We start from the raw sequence: 19,048 nt of genomic DNA, 5'->3' as shown, positions 1-19,048 counted from the left end.
ACTCCTCCCCTCGCCCCAGAGAATTCTTTGTTGCAGGGGATGTGCTGTGCACTCTAGGATGTTTAGCAGGACCCCTGGCCTCTACCTACTAGATGCCAGTAGCACCCTCCCCCTGAGTCATGACAGTCAAAAATGTCCCCAGACATTCCCAAATGTCCTCTGAGGACAAAATTATCCAGTTAAGAACTAATATTTAGTTCCCTGAACCAAGGCTAAAGAAACCAGAAATATGTTTTCCTTTATCTTTTTTTGTTTTCATCCTCTTTTTAATAGGGTAAACAGGAAGTATTAAGTGTGAAGATTAAAATCCTCACCCATAGGCAGTGGGGTATCATGAAAAGTCACAGTAGAACAAAGGGAGACAGTACCCATAAATGAAGTCTCTATCACAAATCCAAGACATTTACATAGGAGCTAAGGCCAGCACATTGTTTAGAACGAGGGGAGTTTTGAGGTATTGCAAACTCGGTAAGAGTGGAGTGTCTGAAGAGTCAAAATGTGTGACTATCTTTTGATTGGATTGTTGAAACCATTTACATTTAATATAAATACTTCAATGGTTGGGTTTAAATCTACCATCTTGTTATATGTTTTGCATTTGTTCCTTGTATTTCCCTCTTCTCTATTTTTGGATTCTATTTTGGACTGGGTGTTTTTTGTAATTCCATTTTATCCCCTTTTTCGACTTATTCATTATAATTTTTTGTTGTAGTAACTTAGGGATTGCTTTAGGCTTTATAGTACACAACTTTATCACTGTCTACTTTGAAATGATATTATAACAGTTCACACACATAAAGTATAAGAATCCTGCAATAATATACTTCCATTTCTCCCCTCTTGGTCTTTGTGCTATTGTCACTCATTTTACTTCAACATAGGTTATAAATCGTATATACTGATGGCATGCTTTTTTTTTTTTTTTTGCTTTAAAAAGTCAACTATTGTTTAAAGAGGTTTTTTAAAATACAGCAAAAATCTTTTATATCTATCCAGATAGTTATGATTTCCAGTGCTCTTATTTGTGTAGATGCAGAATTCCATCTGATATGATTTTTCTTCTGTCTGAAGCACTTCCTTTAACATTTCTTATAATACAGATCTGCTGGTGATTGAAGTCTTTTATACATCTGAAAAATTATTTTGCCTTCATTCTTAAAAAATATTTTCTCTTGGTATAGAATCCAAGTTAAGTTTTTTTCTCTTATTATTTTAAAAATGTTGGGGCACCTGGGTGGCTCAGTCAGTTAAGCATCTGCCTTTGGCTCAGGTCATGATCTCAGGGTCCTGGGATCAAGCCCCGTATTGGGCTCCCTGCTTAGCGGGGAGTCTGCTTCTCCCTCTCATTCTTCCTCTGTGTTCTCTCTCTCTCAAATAAATAAATAAATAAATAAATAAATAAAATCTTTAAAAAATAATAATAAAATAAAATAAAATAAAATAAAATAAAATAAAATAAAAATGTTGCTTCAGTGGCACCTGTGTGGCTCAGTGGTTAAGTGTCTGACTCTTGATTTTGGCTCATGTTCAGGGTCATGAGATCAAGCCCCATCTCAGGCTCTGTGCTAAGTGTGGAGCCTGCTTAAGATTCTCTCTCCCCCTCTCTGGGAGCCTGGATGGTGCAGTTGGTTGAGCATTTGACTCTTGGTTTCAGCTCAGGTCATGATCTCAGGGTCCTGAGATTGAGCCTTGTGTTGGGTTCTGCACTCAGTGGCGAGTCTGTAGGAGATTCTTTCTCTCACTCTCCCTTCTGCTCTAAAATAAATAAATCTTAAAAAAAAAAAAAAAAAAGATTCTCCCTCTCCCTCTGCCCCTCCACCCCTGGCTCATGTGCCCTCTCTTAAAAAGAATAAAAATAAAAAATAAAATAAAAATGTTGCTTCACTTTCTCCTAGCTTATAGTTTCCAATAAGAAATCCTAATTCTCATCTTTGTTCCCCAGTATGTTAATGTGTCTTTTTACCTCTAGCCACTTTTAAGGTTTTTTCTTTATTACTGGCTTTAGCCAATTTGATTATGGTGCGTCTTGATATAATTTTATTCAAGTTTCTTATGTTTAAAGTTTGTGGATCTTCTTACATCTTCAGGTTTATACTTTTCACCAAATTTGGAAATTTGGGGGGCATTATTTCCTCAAATATGTTATCTGCCCTCCCTCCCTGCAGGATTCCAATTACATGTCCCTGAATTAGGCCACTTGAAGTTATCCCACAGTTCACTGAAGCTCTGTTTACTTTTTTAGTCTTTTTGGTTTCATTTTAGTTTCTATTGCCATGTCTTCAAGCTCACTAATCTTTTCCTCTGCAATGTGTACATCTGTCACTAATCTTATCCAGTGTATTTTCATCTTAAAAATTGTCATTTCTATGTCTAGATGTTCAATTCGGGTATTTTTTAATATTTTTTTGTGTCTTTACTTAATATGTTCAATTTTTTCCTCTCACTCCTTGAATATATGGGTACAGTTATACCCGTCTTAATGTCCTTGTTTACTAATCCTATTACCTATGTCATTTCTGGGCAGTTCTCATTAACCAATTTTTTTTCTTTCATTATTTTGTCCTATTTTCCTGCTCGTTTGCATGCAAAGTAATTTTTTATTGGATGCCCAGCATTGTGAAGTTTATCTAGTTGAATGCAGGACATTTTTGTATTCCTGTAAATATTTTTTTCTGGGACACTATAAAGTTACTTGGGAATAATTTAAGCCTTTTGGGTCTTACTTTTAAGCTTTGTAAGGTGGGACCAGGGAAGCTAGGGCTAGGGAAGCTAGGGCTAGGGCTAACTCCTCCACTATATTCAGGCAAACCCTTCTTAGGACTCCCAACTGATACTTTATGAAATACGAGATTTTCTATCCTGCCTGGTAGAAACAGAAACCATTCCCAGCTCTGTGTGTACTCCAGGAATTCTCCTCTGCCTGGAGCTCTCTCTGTGTATTTATCTCCTTTTTGGTACTCTTCTCTATAAGTTCTAGCTGCCTGGGCCTCCCTAAACTCTGAACTTTGTCTTCTCAACTCAGAGAGATCCACTAGACACTTGTTGGGTATCCCCTCCCTATGAACTTCTCTCTAGGTAGTACAGTGGTGTAACACAGGGTTTATTTGTTTCTCCTCTCTCTAGACCCTCTGTCCTATACTATCTGTTGTTTATATAATTTGTCCATTTTCTTTTAATTGTTCAAGGTAGGAGGTTGAATCCAGTCCCTGATATTTGTTCATGGCTGGAAGTAGAATTTCTGAAATTGACATAATCTCATGGACGTTGATATCTTCTTTGCTTTCTGGATCAACATAAGATACCCAGGCTCATCTTGTACATTTTTTTTTTAAGGATTTTATTTATTTATTTGAGAGAGAGCATGAGCGGGGAGGGGGAAGGGGGAGGGCAAGAGGGGACAGAGAAGCAGACTCCCCATTGGGCAGAGAGCCCGATGAAGGGCTTGATCCCAGGACCCTGGGATCATGACCTAAGCCAAAGGCAGATGCTTAACTGACTGAGCCACCCAGGCACCCCTCATCTTATACATTTCTACTTTAGGCCTGGAAACAGTCATTCCTCCTTTTTAGTGAGCAATGACATTTAGAGAACACATTCTGGGTACTAGGAGTGCTCATTGTTCCTACATTTGTTTGTTTAGCAGACAAAGCTAAGAAATACATAATTTCAAAAGTCAGAAAACTTGGGGGTACACATTGTTATCTTCAATTCCACTTTAAGATTACTTAAAAATATTTTTTAATTTCAAAATAAAAATATTTCTTTGAATTTATACTCCTATATCTGCTATCTTATGCTAAAAATTTTGGTTCCCACCAATGTTAACATAATTATTTGTTTTATAATAAGTACGTATACAATTTCAGTATAAAACCAATGTTATTACTAAGAATCAAGACCACTAAATGAATTTCAAGAGTGCTTTACAGTTCACGTCATCCTTAGAGTATATCCCACCAATAATGTATGTCAAAACACTATGTTCTAAAGTTAGTTGAATTAATTCTTCTTACTGTATGAATTATGACATTAATCTATATAGGTAAGTTCATTATCTTTTATATTGAGAAATACTTTTACTGGCTATGGGATTCTAGCTTGATTATTTAGTTTCAGGACATTAACACTATTATACTACTATATTCTGTAGGTATGGGGAAGTCAGCTGTCAATTTGTTTCTCTTTTGAAGAAAATCCATCTTCCTGAGCTGATTTTTTTCCTTGTTTTTGATTTTCTACAGGTATAGATATCTTTTTGTTTATCCTGCTTGATTATTGAGCTCTGAAATCTGTTTTAGTTGCTTCAGACATTAATTCTTCAAAGACTGCTTCTGCCCCATTCTCTCTATTCTCCTTTGGGGCATTAAATGGTCTCACTGTTTCCTCTCACCTGTTAACCTCTCTTTTGTATTTTCCATACTTTTGTCTCTCTTTGCTTTATTTTACCAAGTTTTTGCTATCCTCATCTTTTACTTCACAAATTTACTTATGCTATATCTAATCTGTTGTTAAACCTGCCTATTTAATTTCAATATTGGTCATTGTATTTTTTGGTTCTACAATTTCTGCTTGGTTCTTTTAAAAATTATGTCACATTTTATAGTTTACAGTTCCCTGACATGATTTTTAAGCTTGGCTTTCAATTTCTTAAGCATAGTAAACATAATGTCTATTTTTAAAATCAATGTCTGATATTACCAATATCTGGAGTCCCAGTGGGTGCTTCTGTTGCTTTTGTCTTTGCTAGCTCTTGTTCATGTTACCTTGTCTACTCTTTTACCTAGCTGTGGGGGTGGGAGGGTGTGGGGGTGTGTATGAGAGAGAGCGAGAGAGAGAGAGAGAAATGTGCACATGAGCTGGACATTTTTTGAAAGTATTTGTTAAATAATTTGAAGCGCAGATGTGGTCATCTATCTACCTAGAATTTTTGTTTGCTTCTACAAGGCATCTGGGAGAATTAGAAATCTAGAATCATCTTAATCCATTTTGAAAGTTTAAGATTTTCTAGCCTTCCCAGATGACCCAAAAAATATGAGTTCATGTGAAGGATGGTTTATTTCAGGTTCACCTTACTCCTTAAAGTGTATCCTTTTAGTTATCCCTGCCCAAAACAAGAGGTGCTTTTAACAGCACCCCAGCTCAGCAGGCCCTAAACTCTTTGGCCTTCTTGTCCTACATCAGCAGTGCTTCTTAGCCTCTCAACTGCTTGTTCTAATTTGCAAATGACCTCAGGGCAAAAGCAGCCCCCAATGTTGGGCTCAAGCTTTCTGTAATTCCTGTTTTCTCCTATGTTGGCCCAGAAATTCCTCCTTATTCACTAGCTCTTGGATTCTTTTATGATGTTTTAATATTTCATCCAGTATTTGTCCTCAATGGGAGGGTGGGTCTAAATCACCTAGTTTGCCATTTTCAGAAACTGACGTCCTACCAGAGTTTTCTGTTAGCTCTCTTTCTCTTCACTAAAACATCACCTCCCTAGAGTCTTCGTTGACTATAATATTTAAAATAACTTCCCTATCATTATCTCTTTACCTGCTTTATTTTATCTTTACTGTACTTATCACTACCTGACATCTATTTATTAAAAAGTCCCACTAAATGTAAACTTCAAGAGGATAAAAAATGTGCCTTATTCCCTCTGGGGAATGGGATGAGGAGGAAGGAGAAACTTTTATATTTTACTTTATACTCTTCTATATGACCTAGATATTAAGATTTTAAAATCCAAATGTCCATGCATAGTCTTTATCACCATCCCGCTCCTTCCTCCTCCCTAATGATACTTTCAGCTGACATTTATTCCATGACCTTGGCCTTCTGTTCTTATTCTTCATACTCTACTATAACTACATTTACTCTTATAGCTTCAATCATGTAACAATAGTGCCTAATATTTACTGAACACTTATTATATACGTCAGGCAGTATGCTAGGAGCTTCACACAGGTTAGTATATAATCAATCCTAAAACAAACAAACAAATCCCAAAAGAACAGCTATAATAACAACAAAACCTTTGCAAGGGGAAATAAATCTATGAAGTATTATTATCTGTTTTAAAGCTGATGAAATAAAAGCTTAGGCTGGTTAAGTAAGCTGTATAAAGTCACAGCCAATTAGTGGTGAATCCAGCATTTACACTCTTGTGCCATGCTCTAACCACAGCACTATGCTATATTAAACCTATGGCGGAAATGTTGAGGCTCTAAAATTCATCTCTAAATCTGATCACTTCCAATTTACAGACCAAAATTTCTATGTAGCGGATTGCCATTTTCAAGGGACGTCCTGTGGGAATCATAAACTTAACATGTTTAAAGCTAAGCTAATCTTCTTTACCTTCCAAATCTGCCATTTATGATTTGCATCTAATTGACAGTATCACTATTCTGTTTTTAAACAGCTTACTGAGTTTTAAACATATCACATAGCATACAATTTACCCATTTAAAGTGCACAAATAGGCTGTAGTATATTCAGAAAGTTGTGCAACCATCACCACCATCAATTTTAGAACATTTTTATCACCCCCCAAAAATCCCTCTCCAGCCACTTTCTGTCTCTATAGATTTGCCTCTTCTGGATGTAGAAATCTTGACATCAACTTTGGCCATTCCCTGCCCCTAATCTCTCCTTACCCTGACAATGAATTGGTTGCCTCATTATGTTCATTCCTTCGAGTGGTAAGTTTCTCTTTTCCATGCTCATCACACTTTTAACTCGGACAAGCATTATCTCTTGCCCAGGTCACTTACTTATTTACTTAGTGATTACTGACTTCTCTCTCCTACCCCACTGTATCTGCCTAAGTCTCCTAAAACATCCAATGGTTTCCCACTATAAAGAGAATGAAGTTCACACTCCTAAGTGTGGCACAAGAGCCATGTTCAACTACAACTACCTTCCCAGCCTCATCTCTCCTGCTTGCGCCATTCATTCCATGCTTCAGTCATACTAAATTACATGAAAAGCATATGGCATATGTGGCACATTTTATAGTTTTCAGTTTTTTGGAAAAATTCTCAAGCTTGGCTTTCATACTGTATTTTTGTTTTTATACAAATCATACTGGCTTCTAGGCACAGAGTTTATATGCCGAGGCTTTTTTAGAACTGAGATATAAAAATTCATTTTTCGGGGCACCAGGGTGGCTCAATTAAGTGTCCAACTCTTGATTTCAGTGCAGGTCATGATCTCAGAGTCATGGGACTGAGTCCCGCATCGGGCTCTACGCTCAGCTCAGAGTCTGCTTGTCCCTCTCCCTCTGCTCCTCCCCCTACTCACTATCTCTCTCTTTCTCTCTAAAATAAACAAATAAAATCTTTAAAAAATTCATTTTTCAAGACAATGAAAATGAAGATTTTGATGGACTCTATCATCAAAAGGATATGGAAACCGAAGAAATCCTATTCAGCTGGTTGGAAAAGATCTTTGGGCAGGGACACAGAGCAGCAGCTGGAGTCAGTATCAGCTCTCCCAACAAGCCCATGCCAGCCATGTCATCAGGGATGAAAAGCATTACTGGATGTCCTAGCACAGGATGGATTCTGCTGCAGAGTAATTCAGCTGTACCAACTTTTGGTCTACTGTCAAAAAACAGGTAAGACAAATTTAGCTTTTTTTTGGTTCTTGAATTATTTTTTCATTTCTTTTCTTTTTTTTAAAGTAGGCTCCACAATGGGGCGCCTGGCTGTCTCAGTCAGTAGAGTGTGCAACTCTTGATCTTGGGGTTGTTTGAGCCCCACAGTGGGTGTAGAGATTACTTAAAATAAAATAAAATTAAAATTAAATAAAATTAAATAAAATTAAATTAATAAAGTAGGCTCCACACCCAACGAACCTTTTCCTCTCTCTTTAAACTGGTCAGGTCATTCAGGATGATATGTCCAAAACACTGGCTCAGAGGCTTAAACTTTTTCAGTAAATCTGGGATAATGAGCAGTCTACCTGTAAAGACTGTATGATAGCAGAGGACTACTAAAGAAAGATAAGGGGTGGGGGCTTTGTTTCCTGCACATATTAAAGAATAAAAAAATCTAATCTGAAGTGTAATTCTGACTAAGAATGGAAAAATAGGGGCGCCTGGATGGCTGGTTAAGTGTCTGCCTTCCGTTCGGGTCACCGGGGTCCTGGGATTGAGCCCTTGCATCAGGCTCCCTGCTCAGCGGAGAGCCTGCTTCTCCCTTTCCCTCTGCTGCTCCCCCTGCTTGTGCTCACTCTCTCCCTATATGTCAAATGAATGAATAAAATCTTAAAAAAAAAAAAAAAAAGTAAAAAAACAGACTAAAAAGCCATGGGCAGTCTCTTTAAGCCTTAATTAAGATCCTGTGACTACCAGTGCTGTTTCAGGGCATATAAATGGAGTCAAAAACTACTGAATAAAGAATAAATTACTTGGACTTAATAATAAATTAGTCTTTTTCTTGTTATAGTGCATGTTCACTTTGGATTCTGTGGTAGGTGGACAGCATAGGAAGGCAAGGCAGAGGGTTCTATTCCATTTATTTACCATCTTCTCCATGGATTTTTTTTGTAGAAGAAGGTGGAGGTAGAGAGAGAGATGATTTCCAAATATACGCAAAATGCTGATGCACAAAAAATAACATATGAAGAATTCCTTTGTATTCATAGCATCTTTCTAGCCAAGAGTTCAAGTAACCATCTGAAGTCATTCCTCTCTTCTCATATGTAAATAAGACTGAAATTAGCAGGGTTTGTTTTGTTTCATTTACAGATGGGAAAGAGAAGGGACATGTCCTTGGGTCAATTAAAATACATTCAAGGAGCCAGAAATAAAAAGTGTTTTCAATATAAATAGCTTCAAAGTTTTACTTCCACTTTTCTGACAGAGAATCTGATACCTGGCACTAAGAAATGACAAATGAGACTACTTTCAATTTCTACCCACATTCATACTCATAACAGGAGATTAAAACATGGAGAGGGACCACAATGCTTTTACCCTTCACCTCACATAATGCTGATAGCTTATAACAAGAGCAATTCCATTTGACAGGTTCAAAGTGGGTTCATTCTTTGTCCTGAAAAGCAAAGAAAAACTAAGCCATATTTCAGATATTCTAAAACCAATTTTTACCTGATACAAATTTTGGCCCATGACTACCACCACCTCCCAAAGATTACTAGAATTCAATAACCAATTAACCAAGGGGAAAATGGCAACCTTTAAGATCACCCACTCTAGTGAGAGGAAAAGATGTGAAATGTTTAGATGAATCTACTTGTTCATTAAAAGCTAACATAAAAATAAAAATAAATTGGGAAATAAATTTATTCAATCTGAAAAAATAAAAGCTAACATAGAATAAGAAAATGTGGGAGTCTCAGAAAATTAGTTTCAGGATGACTTTGGGTCAAGAAGTCAAACTGTGGGGCAACTGGGTGGCATAGCTGGTTGAGTAACCAACTCTTGACTTCAGCTCAGGTCATGATCTCAGGATCATGAGATCAAGCCTCTCCTGGAGCCCTGTGTGAGGCTCTGCACTCAGCATGGAGTCTGCTTGGGTTTCTCTTTCCCTGTGCCCCTCTTCGCCCTGCACAGGTTCACGAGCTCTCTCTCTCTCCCTCTAAAATAAATAAACAAATCTTGAAAAAAAAAAAAAAGGGTCAAACTGTGAAGCAACTAGAAACAGGACAATAATGACTGAGAAAAACTATAAAGCCACAGCCTAAACATAAGCCATAGATTTAAGAACTTACCCAAAGATTTCCATGGAAAGGACTCCATTCACCTTTACACTGAAATTAAATTTAATCTGCAAAGTAAATGGGGTATGACATTTAACATGAACCAGGACAGAGATTAAAAACTTCCATACTTAATTCCCGAAGGGGAAGATATTCTTTATATCCCCTTTTTTCACTTGTACTTTCCCTAAACATAATATAATTAACACAATTAACATTTATCTGTGCTCAAATTCTGCACCTTAAATATATTGAGTCCTACACTTCAATTCCAAGTGGTATAGATTATCAGTAAATCCTACCCTTTATTCTCTGCTCTTCTCCCAATGTTATCTCTTCTCCCCCTTAAAGGAACTATCAATTTTTCTATTCTTTCCATTGTTTTTGTACATAGAACATTCCAGGCTTTTTCCTTTCCTTTTTCTTCCCCTGCCCCATCTGACTTTTGTCCTGCCTCCAATTTACTTCACTGTTCTAATTATTTCCAACCTTTGACCTACATTTTTCTTTCTATGTAACATAATGGGTAATAGAGGACTCTAGAGCCAGACTGCCTGAATTCAAATGCTGGCTCTGCAAGTTACTTGACCTCTGTACCATAGTTTTCTCAGCTATAAAATGGGAATGATGATGATAAAACCTACTTCACATGGGCTGTTGCATGGGGTGAGTGAGTGTGTAGAAAGTACTCAGAATAGTGACTAGCATAATAAGCACTGAACTCTGCTGAAGACAGAAAAAGTAGAAAGTCAGCAAGAGAAAAAAGGAGAAGTTATAAAGCATACTTAATGGTATGCATCCCTATAAACATACCTAACTATAGCTAATAATAAAAATTATAGCTCTCCAAAGTTTGAAGTACTTTATCAAAATTTCCTGATTTGCTCTTCTAGTCACTTTGGAAAAGAAGAAGATCGTCATCAAGGTTTATTATCCAGGTTTAATAGAAAAATGAAGCACAGAGGAGGAAAAAAAATGTATCTAAACTGATACAATAAAACAGTAAGGAAGTAAAAACAAGAACCCAAAGAAAGCTCTATATCCAAGGGCTCTCAGCTATGTCACATGACCAACAACACCACTGCGTTAGGGACAAAGAAATCGAATCACTTCAATATTAAAAGTTGTAATCATTAGCATGAAAAGAAAGAGGACCAACCATATCCTCTCATGTCCTACAGAGTAGAGGTCTCCTGAAAACATATGACAAGAGAAGCATCACTGTGCAAAAGAACAGCTTACCTTAGGGTGTACCATGACAATTTTATGCAAAAAATTCTTTATCACCAGAGTATCTGTCATCAAAGTTCTGGGCTTTTCATCAACCTGTAACAACACAACAAAAACATCCACCACACATACACAAACTCAGGAGCACAAATGAACTGAATTATGGTATTTCTTGGGGCACCTGGGTGGTGCAGTCAGTTGAGCATTTGACGTTTGGTTTCAGCTCAGGTCACGGTCTCAGGGTGGTGAGATTGAGCCCCATGTCGGGCTCCAATGCGGAGTCTACTTAAGATTCTCTCTCCCTCTACCCCTCCCTGCCTCTCTAAAATAAATAAATCATTAAATAAATAAATCTTTAAATGAATGAATGAATGAATGAATGAATGAATAAATAAATAAATAAAGGTATTTCTTCCTATAAAGGTAACTTGCCCCTCAGAAAGCTTTTTAGACATCCAAGGGGAAACACCTTTAGGTCTAAGAATTGGACATAAAAGGCAATCTAATAGCTATCATTTCTTGGGTTAAACTATTTCATGGAACTTCAGGAGACACATGAACAAAGATGAGAGTAAAATCCACAATTTCAGAACCACCTTTTGGAACAAATTTAAAAGTAGTTCAGACTGGAACTAAGAAGAGTAACTCTATCTTAGCTCTACCATCCTGATGTGAGTTGATCTGTATTAAGAATGAAGTCAGGGGCGCCTGGGTGGCACAGCGGTTAAGCGTCTGCCTTCGGCTCAGGGCGTGATCCCGGCGTTATGGGATCAAGCCCCACATCAGGCTCCTCCACTATGAGCCTGCTTCTTCCTCTCCCACTCCCCCTGCTTGTGTTCCCTCTCTCGCTGGCTGTCTCTATCTCTGTCGGATAAATAAATAAAATCTTAAAAAAAAAAAAAAAGAATGAAGTCAGAGGAGCAGACACTAAAAGGAACTATTTTTTAACATCAATCCATTTATCTAAACATTTATTTTTTTAGGAAAAGCTGTAAAACAAAAAGCTCACAAGTCAGAAGACCTATGTTCTAGTACTGGCTCTATAAAAGTTACTTAAATAACCATGAAAAAAAAACCACTTAATTGCTCTGAATTTTATTTGTTAATCTGTAAAACAGGGATAAAAGTTATCACTCTAGGGGCACCTGGGTGGCTAGTCGGTTAAGCATCTGCCTTCAGCTCAGGTCATGATCTCAGGGTCCTGGGATTGAGCCCCACGTTGGGCTCCCTGATTAGCAGGGAGTCTGCTTCTCCCTCTTCCTCTGTGTCTCCCCATTGCTTGTGCTCTCTCTCTCTCAAATAAATAAATAATCTTTAAAAGAAAAGCTTACCCGCTTCACCTCACAGAACTGTTTTAAGGATCAAGTAATAATCTTTAAGTATATAATATACATAGCAACAACAGTAGATATCATTTGTTGAATGCCTACTATGTAGAGAGCATTGTGCAGATGCTATATCTACATTACCTCACAACAATCCTGGAGGCAGATACTACTACCCTTTCTTTGTAGATTTTTTTTTTAAACGGAGACTCGGAGAAGTTAAGCAACTTGCCTAAGGTTACCCAGCTGTTCAGTGATAGAGCCAGAATCTGACCCTAAGTCTGTCTAATACCAATTGTCCATGTTCTTTCCAATATACCCAGATACCTCCCTACAAATATAATAAAATTTACAATTTAATGAGGGCTTTCTCTATTCCAGGAATGGAGCTAAAGTATCTTACTTATATTACCTCACTTACCCCTCACAAAAGCCCTATTAGGTACATATAACCCACATTTTATGGATGAAAAACAATGGGTCTCAAAGAGGTCAAATAATTTTCTCAAGGTTACCCAATCTGGCTCCAAAGCTTTAGTATTAAACACTTTCCTATAATGACTCACTATATTTAAGACAGTGTTCCTAAACCAAAGTTAGAAGGAGTCTTTTAGAAAATGGAGAGTCTAGAAAAATGAGAAGAAATAGAGTAAAAAATCAGTAAGTTCTTATTGGTGGCTCAGAGAATACTGAGCCATGTAGTAGGTACATATTAAAGAAAAAAATGGTCCTAGACTGCAACATATCGTAACACAATGAGGAAGAAACAGAAAGAACAAATTACTACAATACTTTTTGTAAGTATACTGAAAATGAGATCAAGAAGTATGCAATGACTGGTGAAAATTAGAAAGATTATTATAGAATCATTACAAAAAATTATCAGAAAAGTGGATGGGAATTATTAGAAAATTCTGGAAACAGATCTAGGATTATTCATGCATGTAAATAGTGGTGATTAAATAGTAACTGCAGCATACACATCATAGTCACATCCTTCATTTAAAAAATTTTACTATAGGGGCGCCTGGGTGGCTCAGTCGGTTAAGTGTCCAACTCCTGATCTCAGCTCAGGTCTTGATCTCAGGGTCGTGAGTTCAAGCCCTGTGTTGGGCTCCACCCTATGTGGAGGGCCTACTTAAAAAACAAAAAAACAAAAAACAAAACAAAAACTTCAGTATAAAATGTTCAAATAGTAGAAAAGCAATGATCTCTTCAAAGCATTTTCTGTACTTAGCACTTACAAAACAACTTCTTGGAAGAGTTTCAACTTCTGTAGCCTTGGTTATTATAGGGTACATCACAGAAAGGGCTAATTAAATCTAGCAGTACGGCAACCATGTAAGTGAAAATTCTTTGAGCAGCTACCAGAGAGGGGCTACAATTAATAATGATGAGTGCTACCACTTACTGAACACCTGCTACATGCCAAACAGTTTATATGCAAGTAGGAAATAGCCCCCATTTTATTTATGAGAATAATGAAACTAAATAAGCTGTTTAATTTGTCCAGGGTCACACATAGCAAGTTAAGTGGCAGAACTGGGATTCAAACCGAGATCTAACTTCAAAGCCCACATTCCACTATGCAATGCTGTGTCTCCAAGAAAGTTCGTTATCTGTGCATATAGCTTTCAGAATCGGATATTATATAATCTATCATCACTTTTATGGAGCCTGACAGGCAAAGCTTATGCAAACTACTGAATTACCCACTCAAAACACTTAATGGAGTTTCTTATGTAACCTGGGCCTACACATGTAAATAAAACAATCTGAATTTGAAGAGTTCACAGTTAAGTAGAAGAGAAGACAAATAAATAATGTATATGAGAATGTGAAAAGTCCTATGATTTACATAAATAAGAAATGCTAAAGAAATACACAAGAAGGACTGGTACCTAATCCAGACTGAGAAGATAAGGTGACCTAATATCACATCAGCAGAGGATAGTTAACATAAAGCAAATAGCTCCTTTTAAAATCTACTCATAAATTACTGAGAGAGAATGAAAATGTGTCTATGTCTACAAAGTCTTTTAAAGACTTTTAGATTTGGGTGTTAGAAACCTAGTACCCTGGGGCTCCTGGGTGGCTTAGTCGTTAAGTGTCTGCCTTTGGCTCAGGGCGTGATCCCAGCGTTTTGGGATCAAGCCCCGCATCGGGCTCCTCCGGTGGAAGCCTGCTTCTTCCTCTCCCACTCCCCCTGCTTGTGTTCCCTCTCTTGCTGGCTGTCTCTCTGTCAAATGAATAAATAAAATCTTAAAAAAAAAAAAAAAAAAAGAAAGAAACCCAGTACCCCAGCCTGACATACATATAGAAGCAGTGAATTTACTTAAGTGTTGTTAGGAAAACATAGATGCTGCCAGCCCTGGGCAGCAGAAACCATTACTGAATCATATGTTCTAGCCTTCACCTTAAATACAAATCTAATTGTATCACAGATAATATCAGAGCTGTTTTATATTTTCAAACTGAACTTAGGTTGTCATGGGCCCTATATGACTGTCTAGAAGAAAGTCAGTCTGAGCCTCTGTCTCTTCCTGTCTCTAGTTAAATAGGTATATAGAGAAATAGAGATAGATAAACATGAAGATATATTTGTAGAAATGCATGTGTACCTCTATCAATTTTATCACTTAGTATTATGGCAAAAATAAATATAAAAATGGAAAAAGCTTTCAAGATCTTGTAAAATCAAATTGTTTTTGGAGGGACATGTTACCCAGCCTAATGGACCCCAGATTCAGGACTGACTCTGAGCATCAACACAAGACCCTGCATCTCTCCTAAATGAAGTTCTCTTCAGTATTCCCTGGGATTAGCTCTCCTCACATGCCCAAAGCAGTGGATCATTTACTATAGCTTTTTCATGGATGTCTCCATTCATTAGCTTCTACTATGAACCTTGCTACTTGACTCTTCTCTCCATTTGAAGTATTATGATGAATTTGTTCACTATCTCCCCCTTCCTCTCTTTTCACTCTCTTCATTCAAGTATCTTTTAAATAGCTTCACAGTACCAGAGACAATGAGATGTAATGGAACAACAAATGCTTTCAGGGAACTCTTATTCATGTTCCTCTGAGGTCATACTGCTCTTTGCCACTTCTCCTCTACTGCCAGCTGACTGCAGGCACTGAGCCTACTCACGTTTCCTCAGCACTTTAAGACCTGCCATCAACTGGGCTGACTTCCACATCCAACTTGATAGCCTAAGGAACAACCTAGTCTCACAATTTTCTGACCTCTTCAACTCCAATGACCTTGACATCCACGTATTTCAGCTACCTATTTCCATGGCCATAGTTTGGAACTGTACTATTCTAAAAACCTGAAATTGAAATGCCTCACTCTTATGTGAAAAGATGCACACCAAAAATGTTAACAGCAGCTACCACAATTAAGTCAAATTATCTGTGTTCTAAATGCTCTCTTTGATTTTCCTGAGGGCAACACTGCTTTTGCAATAAGGAAAAAAATAAGACAAACTCGACAAGTCTGAAGACAACTTCCTATTCTTTCAAGTCTCTGAACCCCTTATACCCAGAAAATCTGTTTCGGTCTCAAGACCTCCAGACTTTGGACACTTCCCATTGTGTTAGGTACCCCTCCTCTACGTTATTTACCCTACCTCTATCAAGATACAAATTATACCGTATTATAATTATTTGTTTGCTTGTTTATCTTTTCCTTTATCAAGTAACATGCCTTGGGACTCTGTATCTTCAACATCTAGCAAAGTAAGGCCAATTTGAATAAACACAGGTTCCCGAGTGAGTGAATAAATATTCAGACCTGATTAAAATGAGTAAAACTTTGGTTCAAATTCTAATTCTGTCACTTAACTTCCATATGACTTGGGTAAGTCAATCAAACTCTCTGAATCTCAGGGTTCTTGTATCTATAAAATGGGGTGATAATCCCTGTTCTATCCACTTCACAGAGTTGTCAGGAGGCTTGAATAATACATATGTTAGTTATAAAAATTGTTTGTTTAAACTGGCTAAAACACATGATCTCTTTTTCTAGAACTGCTTTCCTTGGTTCACTGAAATCTGTTTTTTTTATTGCTACTTGAAATTAATAGTTTCAGAGCTGACTAACCATTAATTGCTCCAGATTGTTTACCCATCGTTCCCCTAAAGAAGATAAGGCACAGCCAGGGATATCTATTGTTGCAATACTGCGCCCATTTCCTTTGAGAAGGAACATATAATTGTCCAAACATGAAGAAAGGCCTCCCAAATGCTTCTTGGGAGAATGTTTAAAGTACTCTAGTTCTGGGACTCGTGAGGTGGCTCAGTCAGTTAAGCAACTGCCTTTGGCTCAGGTCATGATCTCAGGGTCCTGGGATCAAGCCCCTCACTGGGCTCCCTGCTCATCGGGGAGTCTGCTTCTCCCTCTCCCTCTGCCCACTGCCCCTCCCTACCGCTCATGCTCTCTCTCTCTTTTTTTTTACGATTTTATTTATTTATTTGACAGAGAGATAGAGAGCACAAGCAGGGGGAGCAGCAGAGGGAGAAGGAGAAGCAGGCTCTGAGCAGGGAGCCTAATGCAGGGCTTGATCCCAGGACCCTGGGATCATGACCTGAGCTGAAGGCAGATGCTTAACCGGCTGAGCCACCCAGGCGGGCCTAAATAAAATCTTAAAAATATATATATTCTAATTATTTATGTCTCCACAAATTCAAAGAAAAGAAAGATAGGGGATCAGAGAATTGTTAAAGGGAATGGAGAACTCAACTGTCACATTCATAAATCTGAGCTACAAATAAATCAATAAAGATATTTAAGTCAACCTAATAAAAATGTATCCAAATAGGACCTGCATTAAGAACCCATTTTTATTTTCTTTTTCAGGAAATCCACATTCAAATAATGGCTTGTTTCAGTGGTTCTCAAATTTATCTGCACATTAGGAGTCATCTGGGATTTTTTTCCATCTGAGATTTCAAAAATATTCCAAAGCCCAGGCCACATCAGTATGGACTGAATTGTGTCTCCCAAAATTCACACATTGAAGCCCTAGCCCCCCATGTGACTGTACTTGGAGAGAGAGACTTAAAGACATAATTAAGGTTAAATGAGGTCATAAACATGCAGCCCTAATCTGATAGGACAGATGTCCTTATGAGAAGAGAAAGACATCAGAGAGCTCTCTCTCCACATACAGAGGAAAGGCTGTGTAAGGGAAAAGTGGCAAGCCACTTTAAACTTCCAGCTTCCAAAAGTATGAGGAAGTAAGTTTCTATTGTTTAACCACCCAATCCGTAGTATTTTTTTTAAAGGAATTAATCTACATTTTTTTTTTAAGATTTTATTTATTTATTTGACAGAGAGACAGCCAGCGAGAGAGGGAACACAAGCAGGGGGAGTGGGAGAGGAAGAAGCAGGCTCATAGCGGAGGAGCCCGATGTAGGGCTCAATCCCAGAATGCTGGGATCACGCCCTGAGCCGAAGGCAGACGCCCAACGACTGAGCCACCCAGGCGCCCCTGTAGTATTTTCTTTTTTAATGGCAACCTGAACAAACTAATCCAGGACCCTAGACTAATTAAATCACAACCTCTTGGAGTGGGACACAAATACCAGTATTTTGGAAGCTACCAAGTGTTTTAGCATCTGCACAGAGAAGTTCAGGAACCAATGCCTTATTTCATTTCAACTGTGATGGACTTAAGCTTTACTGGATTTGTAGAAAAATAAGAATTAAGACATCAGTAATTTATAGAACCACAATAAAACCTGCCTCAAAAATCATCTGGAAGGGTGTTACCCCTGATATGTCTTGAGAACAGCTGGCTTCCTCTGAGGTCCAATTCAGTTTTGCAGAGAATCCGGGGAGTATAGATTGTATTTCTGTGTGAGAAGAAATGGCAACAAAAAGAAAAAGCAGTTTGGATAAGCACCAGGATTTCTGGAATTGTTTATTAAACTGATGAGCCAAGAAGGCATTTCCCTGATGAAAAGATTATCTGCAAAATTTAAAATATGACTGGAAATGGCTATACATCAGCAAATTGCTTGAACATTTGGAATTGCTTTATGGGGTTAAGACATTTAATCTCGTGTTTTTAATTTTTCACATTTGCTAAATCAATTTGAATTTTCAGCTAATTTCCACAAGGTCATCTCCAAAGCCAGAAATCTTCAAAGCTGATAGCTCTAGCTTATAATCTTGTATTTTTAAATAAATTAACTCATTATTTAATAAACACAATTCCAGTAAGTGAGCTAATTTAGCACCGAAAGCAGAAAAGTTCAAGAATGACCCTCTCAAGCATTTACCTAATACAGTATGTTTGTTAACAACATACTGTATTTATGGCAGTCTTTAACAAAGTAAAGCAAATTCTTGCTAATTTAATTCATAAGTTAACCACTTGATGTATTTACATATGTAGACTTAGAACTGTCTTTCCACAAAGCACCAGCGGGTAGTGCATCATCAAAATTTGCGTAATGGTTCTTCCTTTCTGTACCTTAGCACTCATATTATTAAGGAAAAAAACAAATCTCCCATTTTATAAAATGCTGTCCCTTATTTCCCCTCTACAGTACTATAATAATAAAGAACTACAGATGAATAAAGATACCTTGCAATCTCTGCCAAGCTCTGCCTTGTAAATAAGGTTGACAATGTTGATAGTATACAAGAATTCAACTTTAAAAACCTAATAACAAAATACATCCTAATAGCACAGCTTTCTCCTAGAGCACTCATACTACATATCTAATAAAGCTTTAACCATCTCAAAAAGTGTGGACATTACCAAGATCAAG

The 19,048-nt window shown here is 37.5% G+C and overlaps 1 protein-coding gene across 1 annotated transcript in view; it reads right to left on the bottom strand.

The window, feature by feature from the left end:
• CUNH11orf80 (chromosome unknown C11orf80 homolog) overlaps window positions 1-19,048 on the bottom strand; it is a 98,900-nt gene that overhangs the window by 26,455 nt on the left and 53,397 nt on the right. Inside the window, exons 4-8 of the mRNA XM_040639488.1 lie at window positions 18,015-18,124; window positions 10,951-11,034; window positions 9,721-9,776; window positions 8,970-9,041; window positions 7,391-7,583 (exon numbers count right to left, since the gene is read on the bottom strand). Coding sequence (XP_040495422.1) covers window positions 7,391-7,583; window positions 8,970-9,041; window positions 9,721-9,776; window positions 10,951-11,034; window positions 18,015-18,124 — 515 coding nt within the window. The remainder of the gene's footprint in view (window positions 1-7,390; window positions 7,584-8,969; window positions 9,042-9,720; window positions 9,777-10,950; window positions 11,035-18,014; window positions 18,125-19,048) is intronic.

This window comes from Ursus maritimus, unplaced genomic scaffold (assembly GCF_017311325.1).
Source record: "Ursus maritimus isolate PB19 unplaced genomic scaffold, ASM1731132v1 scaffold_23, whole genome shotgun sequence".
Classification (NCBI taxonomy): domain Eukaryota; kingdom Metazoa; phylum Chordata; class Mammalia; order Carnivora; family Ursidae; genus Ursus; species Ursus maritimus.
Note: the sequence above shows the minus strand (reverse complement) of the source record. Positions and strands in the feature narration are given on the sequence as shown.